This window comes from Rhipicephalus microplus, chromosome 9, assembly GCF_043290135.1.
Source record: "Rhipicephalus microplus isolate Deutch F79 chromosome 9, USDA_Rmic, whole genome shotgun sequence".
NCBI lineage: Eukaryota > Metazoa > Arthropoda > Arachnida > Ixodida > Ixodidae > Rhipicephalus > Rhipicephalus microplus.
In genome coordinates this window covers 114,367,062-114,392,868 of record NC_134708.1, presented here as the reverse complement: position 1 = coordinate 114,392,868, position 25,807 = coordinate 114,367,062, and the positions used below count along the sequence as shown (strand labels likewise).

Sequence of the window (25,807 nt, the reverse complement as noted above, 5' to 3'; positions counted from 1 at the left end):
GAGTGAAAGAGTGATCAATTCGACCAGGCGTAAAGACTATGGGTAAGATCAGTTCTGGAGTAGCTGTAAGCAGCAAATCTAATACATTAGCAGAAAGAGCTGAGCAACGAGTAGTTGCTTAACGTTCAAATCTAAACAAACAATAAAATTGAGAAACATTCCATTGAATTGGCCACAAGACTTGGTGGCTCAAAAAAAAAAAGAAAAACAAATTATAGAACGCAAGTAGAAATCACGAAAAAGAAATAAAGGGCATTTGGGAAACCGGGCAGTCATCCTATTTTGGACACCACGCAATTTTCAATAAATCGATGTTGAAGACTGTGGCGGCTTCTAGCACACACTGAACATAAACTTTCTTGTCCCTATAGACACACATGCAACAATAAATTCTCAGTTAGTGTCGATAACATCCGAACAAAAATTAAAGATACTCCGGACAGCTATCAACACGCAACCGCCTAGGAGATCAGTACTATCTGAGCAATAAATTTTGTAAGCCACTTCACAGTGCAATATTTCAAATTCACGAATTGCCGAAGAGAGCCAAGTCTCTAAACAGTACCACATCTGCAGAACACGTGTCCATCATGGAATGTAAGTCGTCGCGCTTGTTACACAGAGTACAGACTTGGGAGTACAGTAGAGACAGCTGACTGCATGGTGGGGGTCGTGCTATAGCTATGTTGCTGGTGCACGTGAACTAGAAGCAGCTAGATGAGCGATGGGGGACGTGTTACTAGTGTTACGGTTGCGCTCCCCGCTAGCCTCTAGTTTGCGCATATGGCTGGTAACATAGTGATACACATGAGCAGCGTTTAAGTATGCAATTTATTGAAGCCCAGTGAGCATGACTCCCCAGATTCTTCCAAAATATTATGAACTTTTTCGCCAGTGCCGTGCTGTCCTCGAGAAGTCTTCACTAACTGACCATTTGGGTGGCTGAAATGTTTTCCTGGGGAAACAAAAAACACTATCCTTCAATTTTCGCGACGACACTTTAACAATAATAGGCCGACACATAACGAAAACTTAGGCGCGATGCCAACGCGCATGCTGTACGGCTTCATCCGATAACTTGAGTCCATGTTTTTAAGATATAAGGTAACTTACTAGTTTTTCAATCTACGTCCAACCTTCAGAACCATTGTCACAATGGCAAAATATACGAAATTATCTCTACGAGACCGATCTCCCGACTCTTCAAGCCGGATATAAAAAGCTGTTGCGCTTTTTACTGAGAATGATTATATTTTAGGTAGTCAACGTAATGCAAGCAAACAATGAATAATTTGAATTTCATTTCTCACATTTTTACGTACAGTTCACTTCAACAGCAATTCAATTCTTTTTTGCATCTGACAATAAAAACCACCACCACACTTTACGCAGACTATGTGATTCATACAAACAAAACATGAATGAATTTGTGTTTTATTTCCTACTTTTTTCAAAACAAACATTGTAGGCAATCTGATGTGTGGAGCCGTAGCCAAATGCTAGTGTGGGCCCAAAAAGCAACATTTGCAAAGTTGCACTTCAGTAAAGCACAACTAAAATAAAGTTAAAAAATAATATCGAATATTGAAGAAAGAGTCCAGAAGCAGTACATTCCACAAAACAACCACGCTAGATGAAAATAAAACGTTATAAGGCAGTAAAGAACTACAGCATGATAGCATAGGGCACGCGCGTTTTAAGTCTGCTCTTTTGCACTAAGTCCGCTGTACTCTAACTGTATTGCCCAGCTAAAGACGATGGAAGTGTCTTCGCACTACTCAACTTAGCCAAGACTCATGCATTGTGCAGTTCTATTGAGACTGATTTGAAGTGCCCCAACACACCGTATTTCTCCTAGCCACAACGCGATGTCGGCAAAAGGAGAGTGAAATCACAGAATGTTGATTTCACAACGAACTCTGCAGTTCGTTATACATATCGAAGCGGAGCCACCAGGCCTTTGCGCAAAAAAAAAAAAAAAAGCGGAAACGCAGCGGCACATATCTGATTAGGCGAAACCTGCCGGCGGATGCGGTCGAGGCGAGAGTGGCGCCATCAGTGACGGGAGACGATTTTGGTTTGTTTGTTTTTCAATACCATTGCATGAGCGGACGCAAGAGTGGTGTGGAAACTGTTTTAGTTCCCAGTCTTCGCCCCGCCCTAGCGCATGACGCAATAGCAGTGTCACAAACTCTGCGCAAACGTCGCTAGCAAGCGAATACATCCGAGGATTGTTTTTGATGCGCTGCGCCGGATAATTTTGTGAGAAAAACAACCCGCCTCTATAGGGTCCAGTTAGGTATAGCAGCAGAATGTTTTTCGGGCAGATGCGGCCGATGCTGTCGCCGTGAGCGAGAATGGGTCTCTAGCCGTGCCGAACCAGGCACGCTTTTTGATCGTGAGGACCAACTAGCATACTTTGCTTTTGAACCAGAATACCAGTGCTCGGAGACCCTCTGAAGTTGGCGTGAGAAGCGAACGTTCACGTCATAGCTGCAAGCGTGCGTATTCTGGTAAGTCATGTTGTCTTCCTCAATTGTCGCTTACTTCCTGCTGTTCTGGCCGTTATTAGTGATTGTTTTCTCACATGCGGCCTTTCCTTCGTACGTAGCATTGATACGTTACAGACCACCATAAGTTCATTGAGTTTCATTTTGGACTTCCGAGTGGGTGACCTGCATTTTCTAATAGCGACCACTCTGATATTGAAATTATTGTTAAGATTATGTCATATTAAGTTCAATAAATATTCAATGGGAGCTAGTTGGTATGTAATCGTTCTTTTGCTGCGCTAGATTCTTACACAACTGCAAAACGAGAAATGCACATGTGTTTAGTACTGGTGTCTCAATTCAGCGCAGCAAAAGAACGATAACTTGTACGGATGGGCGGCACGCCAGGATCAGATGGTGAAGAGCAGATGAGGAAGTGGACGAGAGGACTTCTACCTACACTCATCCGTTTGAAAAATATGCCAATTTTACAATGCCCGTCAAAAAATCAGAGTAGCTGTCTAAAAAGACGGATAGTTAGAGATGTCGTGGCAATGTAGAGGAAGTAATGCAGCAAACATACACACAATTGGGCAAAAAAAAAACACTAAGCAACCACTTGACGATTATTTTGTTATGTGCTTGGTTCAATTGTACCTTTTGAACAACCATGTCTTGTCAACGACCGTGATGAGTGAGAAATGTAGGTCTTAGTGCAGTGTAAAAAAACACGATTTCTTGAGTCACCAGAAAGGAATGTTTAAGCAATGTTATCTGCTGGCCGACTCTGAAAAGCTTTGTCCACTTTATCCGTCATGCATTTATTTTATTTAACATTGCTGTCAGACTGAAATTACTGTGTGCTTTTTATGACAATTTAACAGTAGTAATCTACTAACTATTTTCTCAAGTTCTTACAACAGATGGTTCCTTATTGCATGGCTCGCTGCCCCAGTTATATTTTATGTAGCTGTGAACTAAGCATACCTAGCAGAAAAATGACAGTCTTGATGGCGCCGAGGACATCTTTTCTTTTTATACGGCCAGTTCAATATGGGTTGGATGAAGTTAGCATACCACCTCTCTGTAGCAACGCCGCCAAGCGCAGATTCATAAAATTACGTATGCTCAGAAACGCCACAACATAACAGAAGAAAACGTTTTTTTTGTGTGTAGTGTCCGCTCAAGAAATTAGCTATAAAGAGCTCATTTCACGCGAAGTTTGGTGTCGCCATCAAAGACGTTGCTTTTGAGCAAAAAGTGGGGGATCGCTAGGTGGCGTCGAGGAGCGCGGGCGTGAAAACGTCAGCTCCCGTTTTTCTAAATGTTTTCGGTCGTTTCTTTGCTCCAAGATCACTTGGCTTTGTACTTATTCGAACAAGCAAGCTCTGCGGCTTCAGTGGAGACGCCATTTTTGGCGGTGAGTAAACTCTTAGACATATTTTTGAATTTTAAAGTTGCGACGCGGCGAGCGTCCCCGCTAACCCTAACCACACCTAGGGTTGGCGAGGAGTACGGCCGTTACACGTAGCCAAGGGCTCTGCCAGACGTGGCAGCTACTGGATCAACCTCCGTACGTCGCAGCCGACAATCAGGCACTGAAAATGCCTTCCACCATAACCGTGGAGGGAATGGAAGTAAGCGCGGAGATCTTCGACGGACCAGGATAAGCCACCACCATAAGACGCCGAAGACAGACGACTCCGTCGAACGAGGAGCTGGCTGCTGGGACGGTCGAGCACAGCAACCAGCCGAAGCATCCAAGGGGCTTTAAAAAAAGTCAATCGGCACTACACCGCGCGGTATCCGCTTCCAGGCTACCCCGCCAACCCAAGGACCAGATCAGGGTAATTATGAGACCCAGAGGAGGATTGGACGTAGCCCGAGTCGACCTCGTTCTGCTAGCAAGAGCCATCATCATGGCCGCCCAGATCACCGATGAACAAGCACGGGAGGACACGATCTGCCCCAACAATATGCAAAACATCATTGTTATTTATACGCCGTACCAAAATATTGCTACATCATACGTGAACATGCAGAAAATGCACACAAACCAAGGCTCGTTCGACGTTGCCGCATACGTGGCCATGCCCGATAATACAAGCAAGGGCGTCATCAAGAACGTTGACCTCTTCTTTGACGACGCAATGCTCAAACGCCTGATTGTGCACGACCGAAATCCCACTGCCATCGAGGCAAGACGCATTAAAAAGACCAAAGTAGTCGCAATCCTCTTTGACGGGTTGCGCGTTCCGAGCACAGTGATATGCGGAACGCGCGTGGTTCCCTGCTCGCTCTACAAGCGACAAGTCGTTGTTTGCAGAACGTGTGAAGGAGTCGGCCATCGCGCCTATGTTTGCCGGCACACAAACGCAACGAGCAAGAAATGTCACAACTGCGGTGAAACGCTATAAGAAGACGGCGTGCATCACTGCGAGCCGAAATATAAGCTTTGCGATGGAAATCACCCCACCGGAGATCACGAATGCAAAAGACGCTTCCATATTCAATACATAGTGAGAAGGAGAAGAAGACGCAGAAAGCAAGAGTGGCAAGCACAACAACGTCGAGAGGCACCAACATCTGTCACGTTTAAGGAACCCTGCCACAACCAGGTGCCGGGTTGTGGCATATAACATTGCTACAGGAATGTGGAGAAAGCAAAACTGCTAAAAGCATTGGCATACAGGGGTACAGAGTAGCCAGGCCGACCCTGCACCCCGAGCAGAACAACACGCGAGGAGAGGCTACCTTCATCTGGAAGGACATAATGTTCGCCGAAAGGGACGCCCCCGTATACAAAAAAGACCTGGAAACGGTCCTGGTGAAAATCGTACCACACAGGGCTGTTAAAAGAAGCATCTTTGTGCTCAATGTTTACAGTCTTCCATCAGATAAGAAAAGAGATTTCAACAGACTGCTTACCTCGGCGGTAAAAATGGCGGGTGACAATCCGCTAATAGTAGCGGGTGATTTTAACGCCAGGAGTACCGAATGGGGATACTCAAAAAGCGAAGGAAAAGGCACCAAATTAGCAGAAAGCGCGAATGCGCTGGACCTGCAGCTGATAAACAACCTTGCCTTCCCTTCAAGAAAAGGTAATTCGGTACAGCGGGACACAATGCCGGACTTAACCTTCACTAAGAACGTACCTGGGATAACCTCACCGAAGACCTAGGTAGCGACCACTGCATCCTGGAAATTACCATGGAGAACGAGGCGAAAGCGCCAAGAGAATTCAAAATAACAGACTGGGACCAGATCGGTAAAATACGGGAGCAGAAGGGCAATACAGAACTTTCATATGAAGCCCTCCTAAATGAATTAAAAATGGCAGCGAATGAGGCCACCAAAGAAGTCGAGACAGATGAATCCATTCATGCAATGGACTCTCACCTGGCCAGTTTGCTTCAGAAAAAGCATGACCTAAAAGAAGCGTGGCGTAAAAACAAGCTCAACAGACAATTACGCACAAAAATCGCGAACCTTGACCGCGAAATCGAATCTCACGCCAAAACTCTCTGGGCCCAGCAGTGGAACAACACATGTGATGAAGCAGATGGCAAAATGAGGAAGGGAAGCAAATAGGGGCTGCTCAAACACCTTATGGCGGACAGTGACAAACCCACCAGAGGCGGCACCCAGCTGGAAATTGAACGATTGGTGCACAAGCTCGCCCAGGATAGTGGTGGATCCCAAGCTCTCCTCAAAACACTAGGCCAAAAATATCTCCCACTGGAAAGCAAATCAGTAGCCTGGGAAAACAAAAATCCCTCATATGGAGATCGACCCCAAGAAAAGCTAGAAGAACCATACAGCGAAGCTGAAATGCGGTATGCTCTACAACAACTCAATGACAGATCGGCATCAGGGCCAGATGGAATCCACAATAAACTGCTACGGAATCTAGACGATAAAGCAATTGTAATCATTACTAAGAAGATAAGTGAGGCATGGGAAACGGGTACCGTGCCCAAATAATGGCGTAGTGCCAAATTTTCGCTCATCCCGAAACCTGGAAAACCGCTGAGCATCGATAACTTAAGGCCCATATCACTCACATCTTGCGTTGGAAAAGTAGCTGAGCATGCAATACTCAACCGTATCACGGACCACATTGAGAGCAATGGGCTCTTTCGACACAACATTATTGGCTTCTGCAAGGCACTGTGCCCACAGGACGCCATGTTGATGTTAAGAGAACACATACGCTACGGCCTGTTTCACACGCCCAATGCCATATTAGTCCTGGACCTCGCCAAGGCCTTTGTCACCGTAAAACATGAACACATACTGGGTGAAATATTGCACATGAACCTAGGCGAGAAATTCTACAACTACATTAAAGGCTTTCTGGCGAACCGAACCGCCACCATACGCATAGGAGAGCAATGCGGTGAACCCAAACGACTCGGGAATATCGGCACCCCACAAGGCTCAGTGCTCTTGTCATTGATCTTTAATGTGGCGATGAACAGGTTGTCGGAGAAGGTCGCTCAAATCCCATCTGTGCACCATGCCATATACGCGGATGATATTACCATATGGGTCCCATGTGGCCACTCATATGGTGCCTTGGAAGCAATTCTTCAACAAGCACTGACTACAGCTGAAGAATTTCTTAAGCCAAGCGGACTCGCACTGTCCCCCACTAAATCTACTCTAACGCTTTTTCACCCTCGACGAAATTCGGGCGAAGAGGAGGAGCAAGTAGTGCTCAAAGCTGAGAACAACCAAACGATACCGCAAGTATATACGGTCAAAGTACTAGGGCTAACGTTAAGCGCCAAGGAGGGCCACAATAATGAAGCACTCAAGCGCCTTGAAAAAAGCACGAACAATTTTTCAAGAGGCATTGCTAGAATCGCCAACAAGAGAGCAGGCCTCCTAGAAGACATCATGAAGGCGTATTACGCCTTTCTCGTAAGTCACGTAGCATACGCGTTCCCGTTTCTGAAACTTACGAAGGCTGAAATCAAAAGGTCGACTCCATGCTCCGCAAGAGACTGAAAACGGCACTCGGCTTGCCCAATAGCACGAGCAACGAGAAACTCGAGCAAGTTGGTCTGCACAACGCAGCCGAAGAAATTTTTGAGGCTCAGAGAGCGGCACAGATCACACGCCTGTCGTTGACGCAGGCATTTGCCCAATTTTTCAACCAGAGAAAAGAACACAACTTGGTAATGACGTGAGGAAACACATTAGGGTTGAGCCAATTACCCGCAACGTTCACCCTACGTTCAACAAAGGGCGAAGGAAAGACAGAGTGAGGGCGCTCATAAACAAGGCAAAAAAAAACAGAACAGGCACGCGCTATTCGTTGATGCCACCCGCTACTATGGCAGGGAGGCTTTTGCCATAGCGGTCGTTGATATAGACGGAAACCTCATAAACGCGGCAACCGTCCAAACAATACATGTCCACGAAGCAAAGTAAAGGGCGATCGCGCTAGCCTTGCAAAGCTGCTAAACCTACTCCACAATATACACAGACTCTAAGACGGCGGCACGAACGTTCATGGCTGGCCTAGTAGCTAGAAGCACAGGAAAGCTCACCGTCAACGCAATAAGAGAGTACGAGAGCAAAGAAACCCTTGTTAAGGAAGAGAAAGCTCAAATCTACGTATCCTGGTTCCCAGCCCACATGGGACAGTTACCGGGACTCGACCACTGCAATCCCAACGAAGAGGTCAACCGCCTGACGCGTGAGCTCAGACTCCGCGCCGCGGACAACGACCCCTCGATTAGTGAGCAGTACGAGAATCTCTGCAGCCAGGACAAAGCACTCACATACCACGAGATCACTTCACATTACCGTGGACAAAGACCTGCCTTCCCAGCACCGCACCCAAAACTTAACAAAGCACAAGCTCTAACTCTCAGAAGATTGCAAATACGTACGTAGATAACACCACCCACCTTACACAGAGTCAACCCCGACACACCACCCACATGCTCCCTTTGCAATCATCCCTATTGCAATTTCGAACACATGCTCTGGCTGTGTTCGAGATTGCGCAGCACAACTGAATACCCAAGAGGCTTGGCAGGAAGCCCTCAAGAGCAATCAATACAAGCTGCAACTACAGGCGGTCCAGAGGGCCCGGGACATCGCTACAAGCCTTCAGCTGCCAGCGCCATCCTGGGCGGAGCCTCCAGGTTGAATTAAGGGTCGGAATGGCTCTTTCTCAGCCTCCTCAGGATATGTTTAAATAATGTCAATCTTTCTCTCTCTTGAGCGAAAAGTCGTTTCGTCCCTGATTTGAGACAGATGGAGAAATGCAATATTCCGTTTGATATGAAATCAAACTCAGGCGATCTGCGTGAAAGTCAGGTGCTATACCACAAAGTCACGCTGTTGCTTGAAAATGCTTCGGAAGAAGAAGAACACTATATTAACTCCATGCGGTGGCAGGAAATTAAAGTAATAAAACTCTTCGACTCGATTGATAATCGGATCCAGGCTGTCTGTTTGGCAAACAGGTGTTCATCCACAAAGCCACATTATTTTAAGGCGAAAGCTTTTAGTGTCTCCGTTTACCTGTCTGCCCATCGGCACATCTGGGCCTAGGTATCTCTCCTGAGTTATTATAGACACTCTCAATCGTGTCGCTAATATGGCTACGAAAACTTAGACGTTCCAGTAAAACTACTTCGCTACTCCGGCAGGACCGCTCAGTCAGACCTAATATAGCTAACAAGGATGACGAACTTCGAGATACTAACAAGCTTAGTTATGTTCCATGACATGAAGTACTTGCAGTTTGAGCAGAACACCGCTACAGTATGACTGCATTTTACGGTAGAGTAGTATAGCCGCACAGTTAAGGCTTTGAACGCCATGGTGTCCGGAGAAGCACCCAAAAAATGTGGACGATTCCCTTGATACCAAAAGCAATACCGAACGCTGTAGGCTTCCAACACTAGAGTTTGTGTTGATACTTTGTGCCGCCCAGGGGGCCTTATTGCAATACGGGTAGACGGACGGTGATGGCTACCACGGTCAATTGAACAGAAGGGTCTCCAAAGAAAAGACAGGAAACGATGGTGTTCTTGCATGTGAAGTGCCACATTTGAGAGGAGTACCGCCTAAACATCACCTTTGCTTATTTTCATTGAGGCCATACCAATAAGAGCAGCGGCAACGCTTCATCTGTAAAACACAATATTCCGTTTACTTAGCAAGCGTGTTACAGCTTACGTATGTAAATCACGCTAAAGATTGCACATTTAACATCAATAAAAGGCCACGTACACAGTTATAGACATGATAACAACTGACATATAGTTATAGTGATAGCAAGTTCACTATAGGTGAAGCAAATAACCACATTTCGCGCACAGAGAATCTTATTAACACACGGTACAGATGCCTTTTTTGCCTATTCTCGGAAATTTACTCAACAAAGCTCTTTTACTGACGTATCAAATTGAGACGATGGGCCGGCCACAAGCTGGTAATCCGTCGCTTGACGACGGCGAGTTGGCATCGTTTACCTAAAAGTAAGATCACTGAGACGTGGTTGCGAATTCCACTCACGCTGGCTTTGCAAGGGCTAGTTTACGCGGACAGTGTGTGCTTTGCTGTCAGCTACGAAGAAAGTGAACGATGATAGATTAGGTCAATACTGTTCATAACACCACAAATAAAATCGCAAAAACAATGGCTTCTCTCCTGCGTGCTTGTATACGCTATGAGATTGTGTAAGAGTTATGTTCTTTCAGTACCCATACACTGTTCACAAGACCATAATGGGAACCGCGATGCGAAAAAGATTCTCAGCTCTGAGTGAATGAACTACGAAAACTTTAACTACTGATTTTACACGAGTCTTCTGTTTTTGGCTGTGTTCGAAACTCCAAAAACAAAACGGCATCTCAATAGATAGATAGATAGATAGGTAGATAGATAGATAGATAGATAGATAGATAGACAGATAGATAGATAAATAGATAAATAGATAGATAGATAGATAGATTGATTGATTGATTGATTGATTGATTTATTGATTGACTGACTGACTGACTGATTGATATGTGGAGTTTAACGTACCAAAACTACCATATGATTATAAGAGACGCTGTAGTGGATAGCTCTAGAAATTTAGACCAGCTTGGATTCTTTAACGTGCAACCAAATCTGAGCACAAGGGCCTACAACATTTCCGCCTTCATCGGAAATGCTGCCGCCGCAGCCGGGATTCAATCCCGTGACCTGCAGATGAAACGGCAACTCACCTGTGTGTTAACACACCACGAAAGCTGTAAACTACTGATTACGCAAATATGGTTGTGATCGCTCAAACTAACTGCCTCTTGGCTGAACGCACAATCAGTTATTCTGAGAGAATACTTATCAATGAAAGGGAGAAAGTAACGTGCAAGCAGCAAAGACTGAAGCGAGCTCTTTGATGCGCAATTTCAATACACGCTTACCTATACTTTCAGGTCGTACGATGCTTCTTCAACTTACACGCGGCATGCGGCTGCAATTTCGGAGTATGAGTTACTGCTGCGCAGTTTTCTTCACACCATAAACATAATTTTCTGCGCGAAGCTTGTGTCGTTTCGACCGCGCTCTCTAAGGAATGTACCCCTCCACAAACACTACACCGCTGAAGCCGTACAGCAAGATAACCGGTGAAATCACTGCTCGTCCGCTACACCAGTATGTTCCCTGAACCAGATACTGACATGCTGCCTTCGACAAGGCCCGCCCCGCCACGGTGGTCTAGTGGCTAACGTACTCGACTGCTGACCCGCAGGTCGCGGGATCGAATCCCGGCTGCGGCGGCTGCATTTCCGATGGAGGCGGAAATGCTGTAGGCCCATGTGCTCAGATTTAGGTGCACGTTAAGGAACCCCAGGCGGTCTAAATTTCCGGAGCCCTCCACTACGGCGTCTCTCATAATCATATGGTGGCTTTGGGACGTTAAGCCCCACATATCAATCAATCAATCAGCAATGCCCGTAAAGTCGATCTTTTGCGCTGTAAATATTGCAGCAAAAAAAGACCTTACAAAAACTGGTGCAGCCGATAACGTGTCGCGCAACGTTCTGTATGCGTTTCAACGTGACCCGGTGGTCCTGTACTACGAAGACTTTTTCATTGAACTTCCTAGGTGACACCACGTGTGCATTTTCGATGCGCCACCTGGGCAAGGCTGGTTTTCTATACATACACATAAAAAAAGTCACAGTCACTCAAATGACCACCGACTTTCGCCGAACCCAGTTTGAAACTTACGAAGTGTCCTTCACTTTTTTTTAATGCATGAGATTACTACCATCAAGGCATGTCATATATTCCAGTAGTATTCATTGAATGCACACATGCAAAATACACAGGAGTGATGTCCAGTGTCCCTTCGCTCATTCGCAGAAGGAACTATTATGGCCTAGTGGGTACAAAGAAAGCGTACTTGTATTAAGATAGCCTGAAACGGCCACGGTTCCGTTCAGAGACGTTCGTTTTATAACGGTAGTGCAGAGGCATGCACCGAGATCTGTATACAGGCAGAATTGGCAAGCCGATGCACAGAGATCCCGACTATGCAATCGCGTTCTCCTCTTAAACACGAAGCTCAAGCGTCGTCAAACTTCTTTGACCGCTGGTATTTGCCTCCACGTAGCCAGAGTGGACTACTGGACACGTTTTTACTGCCATTTTTGCAGATTTCAAAGACAGGGTGCGCGAACATGGGCACAAAAAGTATGTCAAGACACCACAATTACCTATTACGTATTAGTTACGTTGACTTATATACTTCCCGTTAGTAGGATAGTCAGGTTGAACAGAGGAAGTGCCTCGGGCAGGCTGGCCGACGTTTCGATAGGAGGACCTATCTTCGTGGAAGGCACCTTATCATCCTTGGCGTGTTAGATTTAAGAGGGTTATTAGTGACGTCATCTTCTGGTGGTGCCACGTGTCTCTGTTGGCAATCGCCGTCTGGAAAGAGAAAAAAAAAAAACTATACAGCAGAGGAGTGCAGTCCTCACTTCATTTCAAGTTGAAAGTGCTCTTGGAGTATGTGGGAGAACAGAAAAAAAATAGAAGAGGGAAACAGAAAAAAAGAAAAAAAGAGGAAGAAGAAACACGCAAACTAGGAAGGTAAGCTGCACAGCGGTGTCGGCTAAAGACACAAAAAAAGAAAAGTGCTTGAAAGTTCGAAGCCTGCAGACGATCACCGCGTCCGGCCTCTGAAAAAGGTTGCCCACAAAAGAGGCTTGAGCCTGTTCCTAAACAAACTATCAGTGGTATTCTCAACAAGAAAGCGGGTTCAAAAAGGGGATTTGGGGCAGAAGCATTGATTGATTGATATGTGGGGTTTAACGTCCCAAAACCACTATATGATTATGAGAGACGCCGTAGTGGAGGGCTCCGGAAATTTCGACCACCTGGGGTTCTTTAACGTGCACCCAAATCTGAGCACACGGGCCTACAACATTTCCGCCTCCATCGGAAATGCAGCCGCCGCAGCCGGGATTCGAACCCGCGCCCTGCGCGTCAGTAGCCGAGTACCTTAGCCACTAGACCACCGCGGCGGGGCTTGGGGCAGAAGCAGGCAGCGTAGTTTTAAATGCCAAGATGTCATTGGTAAGCGACGCTGGTAGGGGTCGGAAGAGCATGTGTTTAATGAGGACGGTAATTGGTGAAAATATGGTTTCGGTATCCTCGTAGGTGGCCCGCTCAGCGCAAATGCCTAGAAATTTAGGGGCATGTTGGCTGAGAAAAATTGAAATAGAAAATGCTTCGGAAATGAGCAACGACGAGAGAAACACAAAAAAATGAAAAGGAAAAAGCATGGTGGGGGTAGGTGGAACGTTAAGACTAACAAACGCAAAAAAAAAGGATGAAGAGGAGGAGGGGGGCGGTGACGCCGAGAAGTTTCCGGGATGGCCATGCCCATAACGATGCGTGGCAGGAGTGGTTTTAGAAGCGGGGAAAGAGGAAAGAATGCGGTGATTAAAATGCTTTAGAAAATAAAAAAAATTCGTAGTTGTATATTGACAAAACCATATCTATATTTAAAATCGAAAAGTTGAAAGAGCTTATTAGTAGCACAATATAATGGCTAGGATAGACTTCATGTAATACCGGTTATATCTATTTGAAGTCTGAACGTATCTTCCCGCGTCATCAAAAAACCCGTCTCCTTGAAATTTCAGGAGGCCCCCTCTATGGCGTCTTTCATATTAATGTGGTAATTTTGAGACGTTAAACCGCAAACATTATTACGAACCAAGCATTGTCAATAATTTCGAGGTCATCCATCGATAATTGAATAGAGTGTGATTGGCAAAAGCTTTATATTGTAGTAAGCTGCGCAGCAAACAGGGCATGAAGAAGAAATGCAACTGCACAAAGGAGCGCCGACTCACAACTCAATCATGGAATACGTAACCGACGCCCATTAGTCTCCCAAAAGACAGCCTGTCACGGTTGATGTTTATCAACGTACCGCAAAGCGCGCACAAAAACACGCACAAACATTCAAACAGGAGCCCGTTTAACGCCTCGTAAGTCCACAGTTGCAGGCAGAACACGGATATGCGTACTCCTTATCTGACAGACATTAGAAGGTTCACTGACGCAGCCTTCTCGCTTTCTTATAATATGAAAAGCCTACATTATTCGGTAGAATATACGTACAAGCTATCTCTAGAAATGACGTTCGTCTCCTGGCAAAGTTTCGCTGCTGGACTGCTGTCTGAGCGCTGGCCAACTGCAAACTGGGGCACTTCGATAATGAATGGTCGCCTTCTCTTAATTTCATAAGCATGCAGCTTTCTTTATCAACGATATAACACCTCCCCCAAAATAAAGGCACTTGACACATAACACTCACAGAGCATAGCACATATTGTTTTTGTGTGTGTGTAACCACTACACTAGTTTCTTACTTGCATGCTCGCAAATTAATACTTTTGGTGACTATTCTGCAAACTTTTGACAGCTTGCCTAGAACTTAAAATGCTACGCGTGCACACTAGTTCGTTCCTATCTATTAGACATCATGCGAAAGGAGGCGAATATATGAATAACTGCCAGTTATCACTTCTCCCTGGCCTTATTACTATCCTCTTGTGGCATCCTTCCCTTCTCTTCATTAATACGCAATAGCTTGTTGCAGACTATGGCTGTCACATGGTCTTAATACCCTGCAGCTATGTTAAGCATCAGCTTTTTTAATGCGATAGTATTTGAATACTTCAACGCAGAAATTTTGGTCTGTATGTGCAACTCTCTTTCTGTTTGTCTGTCTGTCAATCGATTCAATCACTAGAGCGGAAGTTTTGGCCAACTGCTGAACAACCGCCCATCTTTCCGTCCTGGCTGCATTAACACTAGTGAATATTCTCAATCAAAATAAAAAAAAATAATTGTACACCTACTTGGGTGCAACATCAATACGCCATCACTATTTATCGTGTTACTTTACTGCGAAATGCATTGATACGTAATTTTAAACACGGCAGTGCTTATTACATTGCGCTGGCAGCGGGACGTAGTTAACGTAAGATCTAGTGTTTTCTACGTTTCACTAAAAGTACGTAGTGCTACCAGTGGCTTTGGGTTTTAGAAAACTTCGTGTCTTCAAATCATTGATCGATGGCGGCATATCTCACGCAGCCCCTACGCGCCGATTCTCTCGCACAGAAATGAACCTTTTATTCCCGCTCTCCAGACAGAAGACTTGTCTTGCGGAAGGTTTGCCCAGCCAAAGACGCATGTATATGCCAATAATTTGTTTTTCGTGAAACTGTGACGTGTTTTAAGAAAATTTGCCTCGGCAGATCCCGCGTCCTTGGGAATCGACGTTATGCGAAGCATGCGGAGGGAAGGTGACCATGTTGTAATTTTTTTATTGTGTTACACGTCATGAAATGACACTAAATATATGTACAAACGTTGCACGCACAGACATACGTTGGAGAGTTGCAGATGTTTATATAAACAGTCATTTGCCCTTGCACAGCGATGCCAACTGGAACATACGAATTAACAACACCAGAAGCGGATATGAAGCTCTGATTCTCGCGAGGATGCTGGCCCGGAGCACTGCCACATAAATCAACGTAAGCGCATGGCAACTGACCACAATTGGCTTTAACCCGACGTGACGGATGTATGAAAAGAGAACATGTGTAATACTTATAAAACTGGGTATGCAGCACTGCAACCACTATTGATATTTCACGAAGTTTAACGTCTATTTGGAACGTAGTTCCGAGACCTGGCGTATCTCTGTGGTAAAATGATTCATTGCCACGCAGAATGCTTGGGTTTCGTTCCAGCTGGGACACTGACTTTTATTATTTGCATTCGTCGGGTTGACGCTACCGATTTCGGTTATTTCTTAACGCTCGCACGTCAAAGTTGCCCATGTGGGTTTTCTTCGTTTCTGGGCAGATAATGAGTGTCTATCACCTGTGGCACATACCCACACACCAGCGGCACATGCCCATCCGTGGGTATGTGCCAATGTCTGGCGGCACGAGTTTTATGACGTACGTGACGGGATTGTAACTTTATTGAGGTCTCGAGCAGCACGTCATATTCGTCAAATCATCTTAACCTCCCATGCTAATTTTGATTCACGCCAAGTTAAGGGAGTGACCACGAGAGTACCAAAACGTAAGCGGCTAGATAGATAGATAGATAGATAGATAGATAGATAGATAGATAGATAGATAGATAGATAGATAGATAGATAGATAGATAGATAGATAGATAGATAGATAGATAGATAGATAGATAGATAGATAGACACGCTCAATGTCGCCGAAGTTCGCTAAGAAACGCTTCGCATTCAAAACATGACTTTTCCAGCGCAGCTTGCAAATACATGATAGGCTATGCCCGTCTTGACAACCATGTAATGGTTAGAGGCGTTAATAAGCAAAGAATTTTTGTCATAGATTTGTATGCCCTGCATATTGCCTATCTGAAACATTTTTGCGAATCCAGAAACTGTAGACAGAATACTCCAGAGAGACCTTGAGGCCTGTACCAAACATACAAAAATATTTGAGAACACGGGTCTAGGCTAGAAACATTGTAATGTGATATTTACCAAAGTAGACGACGTTCAAGACATCAATCGATTCTAAAAACACACACAGGAGACCTTGTGCTGAATTTCGAAGGCGTCAACCAGTTTCTTAATTTTCTTCTTAATAGGAGTATTGTTACTCTCTAACCATCTCCTAAACTTATTTATTTTAATTATACAATACTGCAGACCTTCATTGGGTCAGTCCAGGTGATCAGTACATACATACATTCATCAGTAATGTCAAAAAGAAATAACAAAACAAGAACTAGACAGACAACATTTACGAAAAAGGAATAGTTTAGAAAATGCAAAGAAAACGATGAACCATAACATCAGAAAGAAGCAAAGTAGTTACAGCGAACAATACGCGCACGCATGAGCATTCAATAATACACTTGCAAGATCAAAGACAGCAATACCACTTCTTGAATTTACAAAAGCATTAACTCTAAACCTAAGGAAGCGTTAATCAACGTAACACCGTAAGTAACATCTAATCAATATGTGTTCAACAGAATCTGCTTTCATTATTTGTGATACCTCTATGTTATTTCAATTGCGGACAGTAGATGGGAAGCAGTAAACTTTAAATAGGTTAGCTCTGCTGCTCTATGACGGTAAAGAAAGGTCACGACAATGTGTTTTTATTGAATAAACAAAGAGAAGTTAGTGAGCAATAAAACAGATGGCATCAAAAATACATTATGGTTCGAATAAAATACCGTTCAGAAAATTGTCGACCAGGATTGAAAATTGACTCCCGATTTTTAATTCAAAAGTTATTAATGAACTCTATATAGAAACAAATAGAAATATTGTTTACAAAATACTTCTTTAATAGTATTTCAATAGAAATGAGCCAACCACATTTTTCTTGCAAAGTGCCCAACAGAAATTTTGTCGACGAAGTATTCAAGCAAGTCAAGGAGTATTGTAGAGCCATTGATGATCAGTAGAGTCAATCATTCGATCATAGTTCGACAAAAGAAAATCAACAGTCATTTTCATAAGGGTTGTTCTGTAAGTGTACATACATATACCGTGGGTTTAGGGAGAAGCAATTGTTTTTAAGGTTGATGAGAAATTTTCACCTATTTATTTATATTCGAAGCTGAACAGTCTGAATAATAGTATTTTGTGTCAATAGAGATGTGGGGGAGTAATTTATTCTATATTTGTAAAAAAGGTGCCTTGCTGCTTCGCGTTGAACTATATATAATGCTATAATGCCAGTTTTGTGCAGGGGTGCCATACGATGAGAGCATATTCGGGTTTTTGTCGGATTAGTCATGTGTAAGCCAGAAATCTAGTATCAGGGGGAGCATGATTTAGTTTGTGTTAAAGAATACAAAGTTTTCTTAAAAGACTTAAAGATGTTGGAAATGTGGTTATTCTAGCTTAAGTCACTAGTTATTGTGATTCTAAGATATTTATATTGGTTTACTTTGGTGAGTGGTGTGGGTCCTAGGTTGCAAACAAACGACCTGCATCTTACGTTCTTTCGCACAACATCTAAGATAGGAGACTGCAAGCTTTCTACGTCTCATACGGTTTTGCATTGTCTTGATCGGGCAGCAAACAGATGACATCATGTGTGTACTAAAGTAATTTGGACAACGTGACGTCAATTTCGGTCATCATCACGTGATGATTTGTCGGTTAACTCGTATTGATGTCGCCAGCGGCAAATTATCGTGCTTGATGAGGCTTCTGAGCCGTAGTCATTTCGCACTTGCTGTACTGTCTGCTCCACTCGCAGAGCTGCCGTGATGTCGGACCACGTTGACAGTGGTCAGCCGCTGCAGATCCTCAATGTAAACGGACGCAGTCTGGAACTGGATGAGCATGGCCTGGCACGTCTCCTTCTGGACGAACGCATAAAGGACCACCCCGTTGTCGTGATTGCGGTAGCCGGTGCCTTCCGCAAAGGAAAGTCGTTCCTGCTATGCTTCTTGCTGCGCTACCTACGCAACATAGGTCGAGCTGACTGGCTGGGCGACCCGAACGCTCCGCTGGAGGGCTTCAAGTGGCAAGCGGGCAGCCAGTGCCAGACTACCGGAATCCTATTGTGGAATGAGGTTTTTCTGGTAAGAACAGAGATCACAACGTAATGGTGAGCAACAGTTAATGAGGAGAAAAAAAGTGAAGAAAAAACCTTTGTTTTATTCAACTCGAGTATGTGACTTACTTGTTTAATAGTAATTAAAGTTGAGCTAGTTGGTGTGGATGCATTTCTGGTTACAGCACGCTTACGACAAAACAGGAAGGTGAGACAGACGAGTGCTGACTCCAAGTTGAATGTTTATTTGAACATCACAACAACGTAAAAGCACGTTGTTATGATCTTGAAATAAACAATCAGTTTGGAGTCAGCACTCATCTGTGTCCCTTCCGTCTTCTTCCACCTCGCTCTGGAACAAAAAAAAATACTTGTTCACTTTCTTGTTTCACAAACTCGACGAATTCACCACATATTCAAGGTTTACTCGCAGCCCTATGATTATTATCTCCTACTAGGGCAATGCGGATACGTTAGTTTACTTCATATTGGTTTACATTGTTTCAGAGTGGGAGCACTGCCATTCACAATAATGAGCTTTTTATATATTTTGCGATCATTAAAACCACTTTTTCACAGGTAAAGCTGTAAATAGATCGCAACTCGTGTCACGTGCGGCGCCGTAGTTGTCCTGCGCCGCTGCCGCCGCCTCGCTGGTGTCCGTAAACACTATCGCACGAAATAAGAAAAAAAAACAATCTCGTGTCAAGGACACAGTGGGGCTCCAGTCCGAGTCCACTTCGTGGCAGCCCAGTATTCTACCGCTGAACCACGCCGGTGCGTAGGACTTGTTCGGCAGGCTTGATGTCGGGAAAAAAATCGCGTAAATATAAGTAATGAAGCGCTTTATAACAGCGAATGAACCACCAAGCGTCACACAATATGAATACCGTAATGAAGTGGGTCGCCCAATGCTCCATGCATTGCAAAGCTTGTTCTTGATCACTTATTAACTGTGGCACAAACATACTTCAGGCATAATTACTGATTGTCGTCAGCCAGTGCATTTACAATTGGCACAAAATTTCTTGCAAGTGTTTAGCGGGTACCATGCTTCTCAGAAGAATGATGAAATTAAGCATAGCGAATGCCAGCCTGCTACCAAGAAATTATTATTATTATTATTAATGCCGTAGTGGCTACCTAGGAATTGTGCTTGCAGCAGTTACAGTGTTTAGAAAATGCTCTAAAAGGCCAGACTTATAGGTTTCGCTATGACTGTGTTGTGACTTCTGCACAAGATTGGAATTTTTTTTAGCCCCCCCCCCCCCCAAGTTATTTCCCAACACCATTTTTATTCTGTCATCGGCTTCAGTAATACAGCATACGTTATTCGGCTCCTGAACCACAAGAAGCTGTTTCGACGCTTGTGGTGTCACTTTAGGTTCAAACACTAGCAGCTAGTTGACGGTGTGACGTCCACCTACGTTAAAAAACATAACATTATTATTATCTCCAGAGCCCGCAATCACGGTCAGCCTTTCAGATATACAAAAAAAAGTCAAGTGATTGATCGCGGCCTTGTTTCTTTTTGTTAGACGCATCCTAACAAAGCCAACAAATAACAAAGCTACAATAGGCGTGGGACTCATTAGTTGTATCCCTTCATTGTTCTGTAGCCATAATGTCATTCACTAAAAAAACTGGACCCGTATCTACATGTTGGTCTGCAAATGTTGTCGAAAGACGATAGTCTTGTGTGTAGAGAGTGTGAACAAAACATTTATTTGATGTTCTGTGCAAGAAAATAGGTGAATGGTAGTTTGGAGGCGCTGCCTTTAGAGTGCCTCCAGCGTGCAGCAGAAGCGAGCGAGCACATCAAGTCACGTCACACGCGAGACGTGAGCGCCATCTGTCAATTTTCTTCGAAAACAAAGCGCATGGCTCTGATACGGGTGTGCGCACCCGTCTCAGAGGTGATAAGGTGTAGCACGTAAAGCGACGGGTTGGTCGCTGCCACCACCGTCTCGTCTTAGCAAAGCGTTGGAAACATTCGACTTTTCATGCAAGCGTTGCATGGTCAGCGCAGCGTGATAAGTGCTACGGTTCTTAAAATTACATATGTGTGCCTTTTCTAGTAAAATACGCATATGCAGAGTATATGCATGTTGTTACGGTGCCCCAGACATGCGCAATAATTGTTTTTAATTGGCAATTGCACAAGTATGAACGCTGAACCTTTAGCAACATTGGTGGGCGCTGCAAATGGGGTCAGTCGTTTTAAGTACCCGGTACTATTAAGAGTGAACAAATAGACAAATGTACAGACAGACAGACAGACCAAAATTTTTGCGTCGAAGGTCCCCAAGAAAGATATCGTCTTTAAAGCTCACAGCATATTCATGGAATATATGATGAAGTGAGGCCAAGCCTTCGTCAATGCGCCCGTGCTTCCGTCTGTACGAGCGCCCCGTTCGTGCGTCCGTTCGTTTATCCGTCTGTCCATCTGCTTGTCTGTCAGTCCGTCCGTGCGCCCGTCCGCCCATCTAGTGAATACTTCAAGTACCGTCATCTCGCTTTTTATCATGTTACAACGGGTATGAGCCGAGAGAGGAGAAGCGGAAGAAGACGTAAACTGGAGCAGATACCCACGCCATCACTACCGAACCATCAACTTCGTCCTGCTAATAAACACCCTTCGAATTTAACCGTAACAGTTTTGTGGTAAAGGTGTTGGGTACTCACCCAAGACGACGGAGCCACTGCCACTAGGTCCTTGCCGAAGCCGATGCCTCACGCGACTGCCTCCAACACTACCGGAACTCGCGATGTCAAACAACGGTGACCTACAGTCATCTTCAACTCCTCCGGCGCAGACGCCCGGTGCCTGGATGCGTCAGTTGGAGCCACGCCCTTTCTCAGGGAAACCCGGCGAGGACGTGGAAGAATGGCTGACACTACAAACGCGTGAGCAAGTACAACGGCTGGGATGCTACGGCTCAGCTAAAGTACGTTGCTCTCTTCCTGACAGACACTGCTCCTGTATGGTTCGAGAGCAATGAAAAGTCGCTAACAACCTTAGATTACTTCGCTATCCAGCTCACAGAGTGCTTTGGGAATTCCACTGCAAAAAGAAAGCGAGCCGAGCAGACATTACTTCAGCGTGGTCAAGTGCCAGGTGAGACTTGTACTACGTACATTGAGACAATCCTGAAGCTGTGTAAGACGGCAAATCCTCGTATGTCCGAAGAGGACAAAATCGGGCATCTCCTGAAGGGTAGTGCCGAAGATGTGTATACCTACTTGATTGGCAAGGAGAGCGTCGATTCAGTAGCTGACGTGATCCATCATTGCCGCACGTTTGAGACCTTGAAGCTACACCGTATAATGCCAAAGTTCGGTAGGTTGGCGAATGTTGCGACGGTTGCAAGCATTGAGGACAGCTGCAGTATCCAGGCCAATCGTACGTGAGGAACTGAAAAGACACAGAAAATCAATGAACGCCGTGAAGGCCGAACAGCTCGGTTGCGTTTTTAATCAACCTCACGAAGCTTCACTGGTAGTTTCATCGCCATCAGCCATGCCAAGGCGTTGCAGACAGTCAAACCGATCCCCTACAACAGCAACACCACACGTTTCCTAACAACGTCACGCATGACCAACGCGCTTATCGGAGTACGACGACGAATCGGCACTTAGAAGATCGTATCTACTACTGGCAGCGTCCGAGGACGGCTTATTCCAAAGTCTAGAATGTCGGTCGCCTTTCACCTGTTTGCTACAGCTGCGGTGCGACAGGACACATCTCTCGTTTTTGTCGCCGTCGCCGCCAGACGAGGTATGGCCCACCACTGACTGGGCCTAACTTTGAAGGCGTCAACGATGATCATTGGCCGGCAGAACCTCGCGCAACAAACGCTATAGGCTCGCCACCAACGAATTACTTCCGCTATTTTAACATGAGGAGTGACTCGCCAGCACCAGACTGTAGCCTGACACCACCAGCCAGTCGCTCACGCGGTTCACCATCCTCACGGCGACGTTCTACACCACCGCCTCTATCGGGAAACTAGCCGGCGCGGCCGATGGAGGTAGGCTCGCCGGCCGGTCTCCATCTCTGAACTGCTCCTCTTCCTATTATGATGTCCCAAAACAAAGTGTGTGTATTAATTGATAGTGTGCCTGCAACTGCGTGAGATAGATACTGGTGCTACGGTTTCCGTCATGAGTGCCACATTCAAGGAGAGACTTGGTCGGAAGGTTATGTTCCCGTGGAATGGTGGCGTGACGTTTCGTGGTGTCAGCGGAGAGCGCCTCGTTCCTCTAGGTACTTGTGTTTCAAGTGTTTTGTTTGGGGCTGAATATGCTGTCACGCAATTTTTAATATTACCGCGGTGCACTCATGATGTGATTCTTGGGATCGACTTTCTTCAGGATTGTGGTGGTTCCGTTAATTGTGGCACAGGCAAAATTACGTTGAATAACATGCGTTTGTCTTCGCTTGCTGAGACATCATTACGGGGGAAAAACTGTTTCGTCGTGTCGAATGATTCTCCTTTAACGCCGTGGTCTTTATCACGTGTTCCTGTTAATCTTGCTGTTGCTGACCTTTCATCGTTTGACGCGCAATTTCAACCACTTGCGACGGGCTGCGTGAAGAAAAATGTACTTGTGCCTCGTCCTCTCGTGACAGTCGTGAACGACGCCTCAAACTTATGGGTTTTCAATCGTTCTTCGATGCCTGCTGTTCTTCCACGTGATATGAAGCTTGCCGAGTTTGACGAAATTACGTACGGCACTATCACCGTATTGAGCTAAGAGCAGCAGTCTGAAACAAGCGAACCCCAGAGAAGCAGTTCTGAAGAGGAGACCTTAAGAATGACGAGCAAGTCACTGCCCTCACATGAACGCCACGCTCTTGCACATGTCCTTATGACACATCTTTCGGTGTTCGATTTCACACAAAGTGAGACGAAGACTTCACTACCGCGTTCTCGTGCTCATCACAGAATTGACACTGGATCTGCACAGCCCAATCGTCAAAAACCTTACCGCGTGTCGTCGACAGAGAGGGCAGTGATAGCTAAACAGGTCACTGATATGTTGCGCAAAGGTGTTGTCCAGGAGTCATCTAGTCCGTGAGCAGCGCCTGTGATCTTAGCAAGAAAGAAGGGTGGATCATGGCGCTTTTGCGTTGACTATAGAAAACTAACTATGGTCACAAAAAGATGTGTATCCGCTTTCTAGAATCGATGACGTCATTGATTGCTTGCAATCCGCTGCCTAATTTTCGTCACTAGATTTGCGATCAGGTCATTGGCAACTACCCATGCACCCAAACGACAAAGAGAAAACGGCCTTTGTGACTCCTGACGGCCTTTATGAATTTAATGTTATGCCGTTCGGCCTTTGTAATGCACCGGCAACATTCGAACGATTTATGGATACAATACTTCGAGGACCTGAATGAGAAATTTGTTTGCGCTACCTAGATGATGTGGTGATTTTTAGCAGCACCCTGAACGAACAATACAGACGTCTCAGTCTTGTTTCTGATTGCATACAAAAGGCCAGCTTGATCCTAAACTCTAAGAAATGTCGTTTTGGTGAAACGGAGACATTAATACTGAGACATCTCGTTGACAAAAATGGAGTAAGGTCACACTCACGAAAAATTGAGGCCGTCAGCTTTTTTGAACCACCAAAATCGGTGCGGGAATGGAGGAGCTTTTTGGGCCTGTGCTCATATTTTCGTCGTTTTGTTCCGAGGTTCGCTGACGTGGTGCACCCCCAAACACGTCTTCTTCAAAAGGACGTCCCTTTCAACTGGACTTCAGCTTGCGACGATGCGTTCTGCCAGCTAAAATTTCTGCTAACGTCGGAGCCCATACTCTGCCACTTCGATGCGTCCTTGCCTACGGAAGTGCATGCTGATGCTAGTGGCATCGGCATCGATGCTGTACTTGTGCAGCGTCATCAAGGAGCTGAGCACATGGTAGCTTATGCCAGTCGCTCTTTCAACAAAGCTGAAGGCAACTATACCGCAACAGAACAAGAATGCTTGGCAGCTGTTTTTGCGGCACACAAATTTCAACCTTATATCTATGGACGTCCGTTCACTATCGTTACCTACCATCACGCTTTATGCTGGCTGGTGATTCTTCGTGACCCGAATGGTCGACTGGCACGTTGTGCTCTTCGACTTCAGGAGTATAACTTCGTCATCTTGTTCAAGTCTGGACGCCGCCACGCAGAGGCTGACTGTCTCTCCTGCCTTCCCCTGAAGACGAATGAGCGTCAAAAAGAGAGTTTTGACGACTGTTTTGCCTCCATTTCTTCCACATTCCCAGACTTGAGTACTTTCAAGAAAGAACAAGAGGCTGATATTAGCTTGGAGCCATTACATTCCACGACATCGCGTCTTCAAGCCAACGGCCGCTTTTCTGTTCGTGACGGCCTTCTATACAAAACAAATTATTCGGCCAAAGGTGCACGCTTCCTTCTAGTCGTACTAAAGAGCCTACAATTTAACATACTCAAAGCCATGCACGACAGTGCGACAGCTTGTCATTTGGGTTTCATCAGAACTTTGAATAGGGCACAAGAGTACTTTTACTGGCTCAGAATTCGGGACACAGTCAAGCACTATGTCGCAAGTTGCGAACAATGCCACCGCTACAAGCGGCCTACGACTTCTCCGCCAGGTCTTCTCCATCCGCTGCCACCTCCTACACTACCATTTGATCAAGTTGGTATCGACCTTTTGGGCCCGTTTCCACGATCGTCTAACAATCGATGGGTGATAGTGTGCGTCGACCATCTGACTCGTTACGCAGAAACTGCAGCGATACCATCCTCGACAGCGGCGTGCGTGGCCACGTTTTTGCTTAGATTCATCATTCTTACGCATGGCCCTCCCAGAGCGATCATTAGTGATCATGGTTGTCAGATCGTTGCGGACGCCTTCGAAGAATTGCTTTGTCTGTGCAATTAGCTGTTCCGCCATTCATCCCCGAATCACCCTCAGATGAATGGGCTGGTAGAACGTATGAACAGAACTCTGACTAACGCGCTGGCAATGTACGTATCGTCTGACCACAAGGACTGGGATGATGTTCTCCCCTTCATTACTTATGCGTATAACACGGTCAAACATGAGACAACCAATTACAGTTCTTTTTACTTCCTTTACGACCGTTCACCGTTAAGCTGCATCGATAATATTCTTCCAATTGACTTCCATAGCGACTACTC

The 25,807-nt window shown here is 45.3% G+C and overlaps 1 protein-coding gene across 4 annotated transcripts in view; it reads left to right on the top strand.

The window, feature by feature from the left end:
* The first annotated feature begins 2,136 nt into the window (after nucleotides 1-2,136).
* LOC119163083 (atlastin-3) overlaps nucleotides 2,137-25,807 on the top strand; it is a 211,358-nt gene continuing 187,687 nt past the window's right edge. For 2 of the 4 annotated variants that reach the window (XM_037415019.2, XM_037415017.2), the window contains exons 1-2: nucleotides 2,138-2,513; nucleotides 18,314-18,641. In XM_037415019.2, the coding sequence (XP_037270916.2) occupies nucleotides 18,324-18,641 (318 nt within the window). In that variant the 5' untranslated portion in view covers nucleotides 2,138-2,513; nucleotides 18,314-18,323. Of the gene's footprint in view, nucleotides 2,514-15,474; nucleotides 15,575-18,313; nucleotides 18,642-25,807 lie in introns of all 4 variants that reach the window. The other 2 variants (XM_075874258.1, XM_075874259.1) reach the window with 2 other exon arrangements.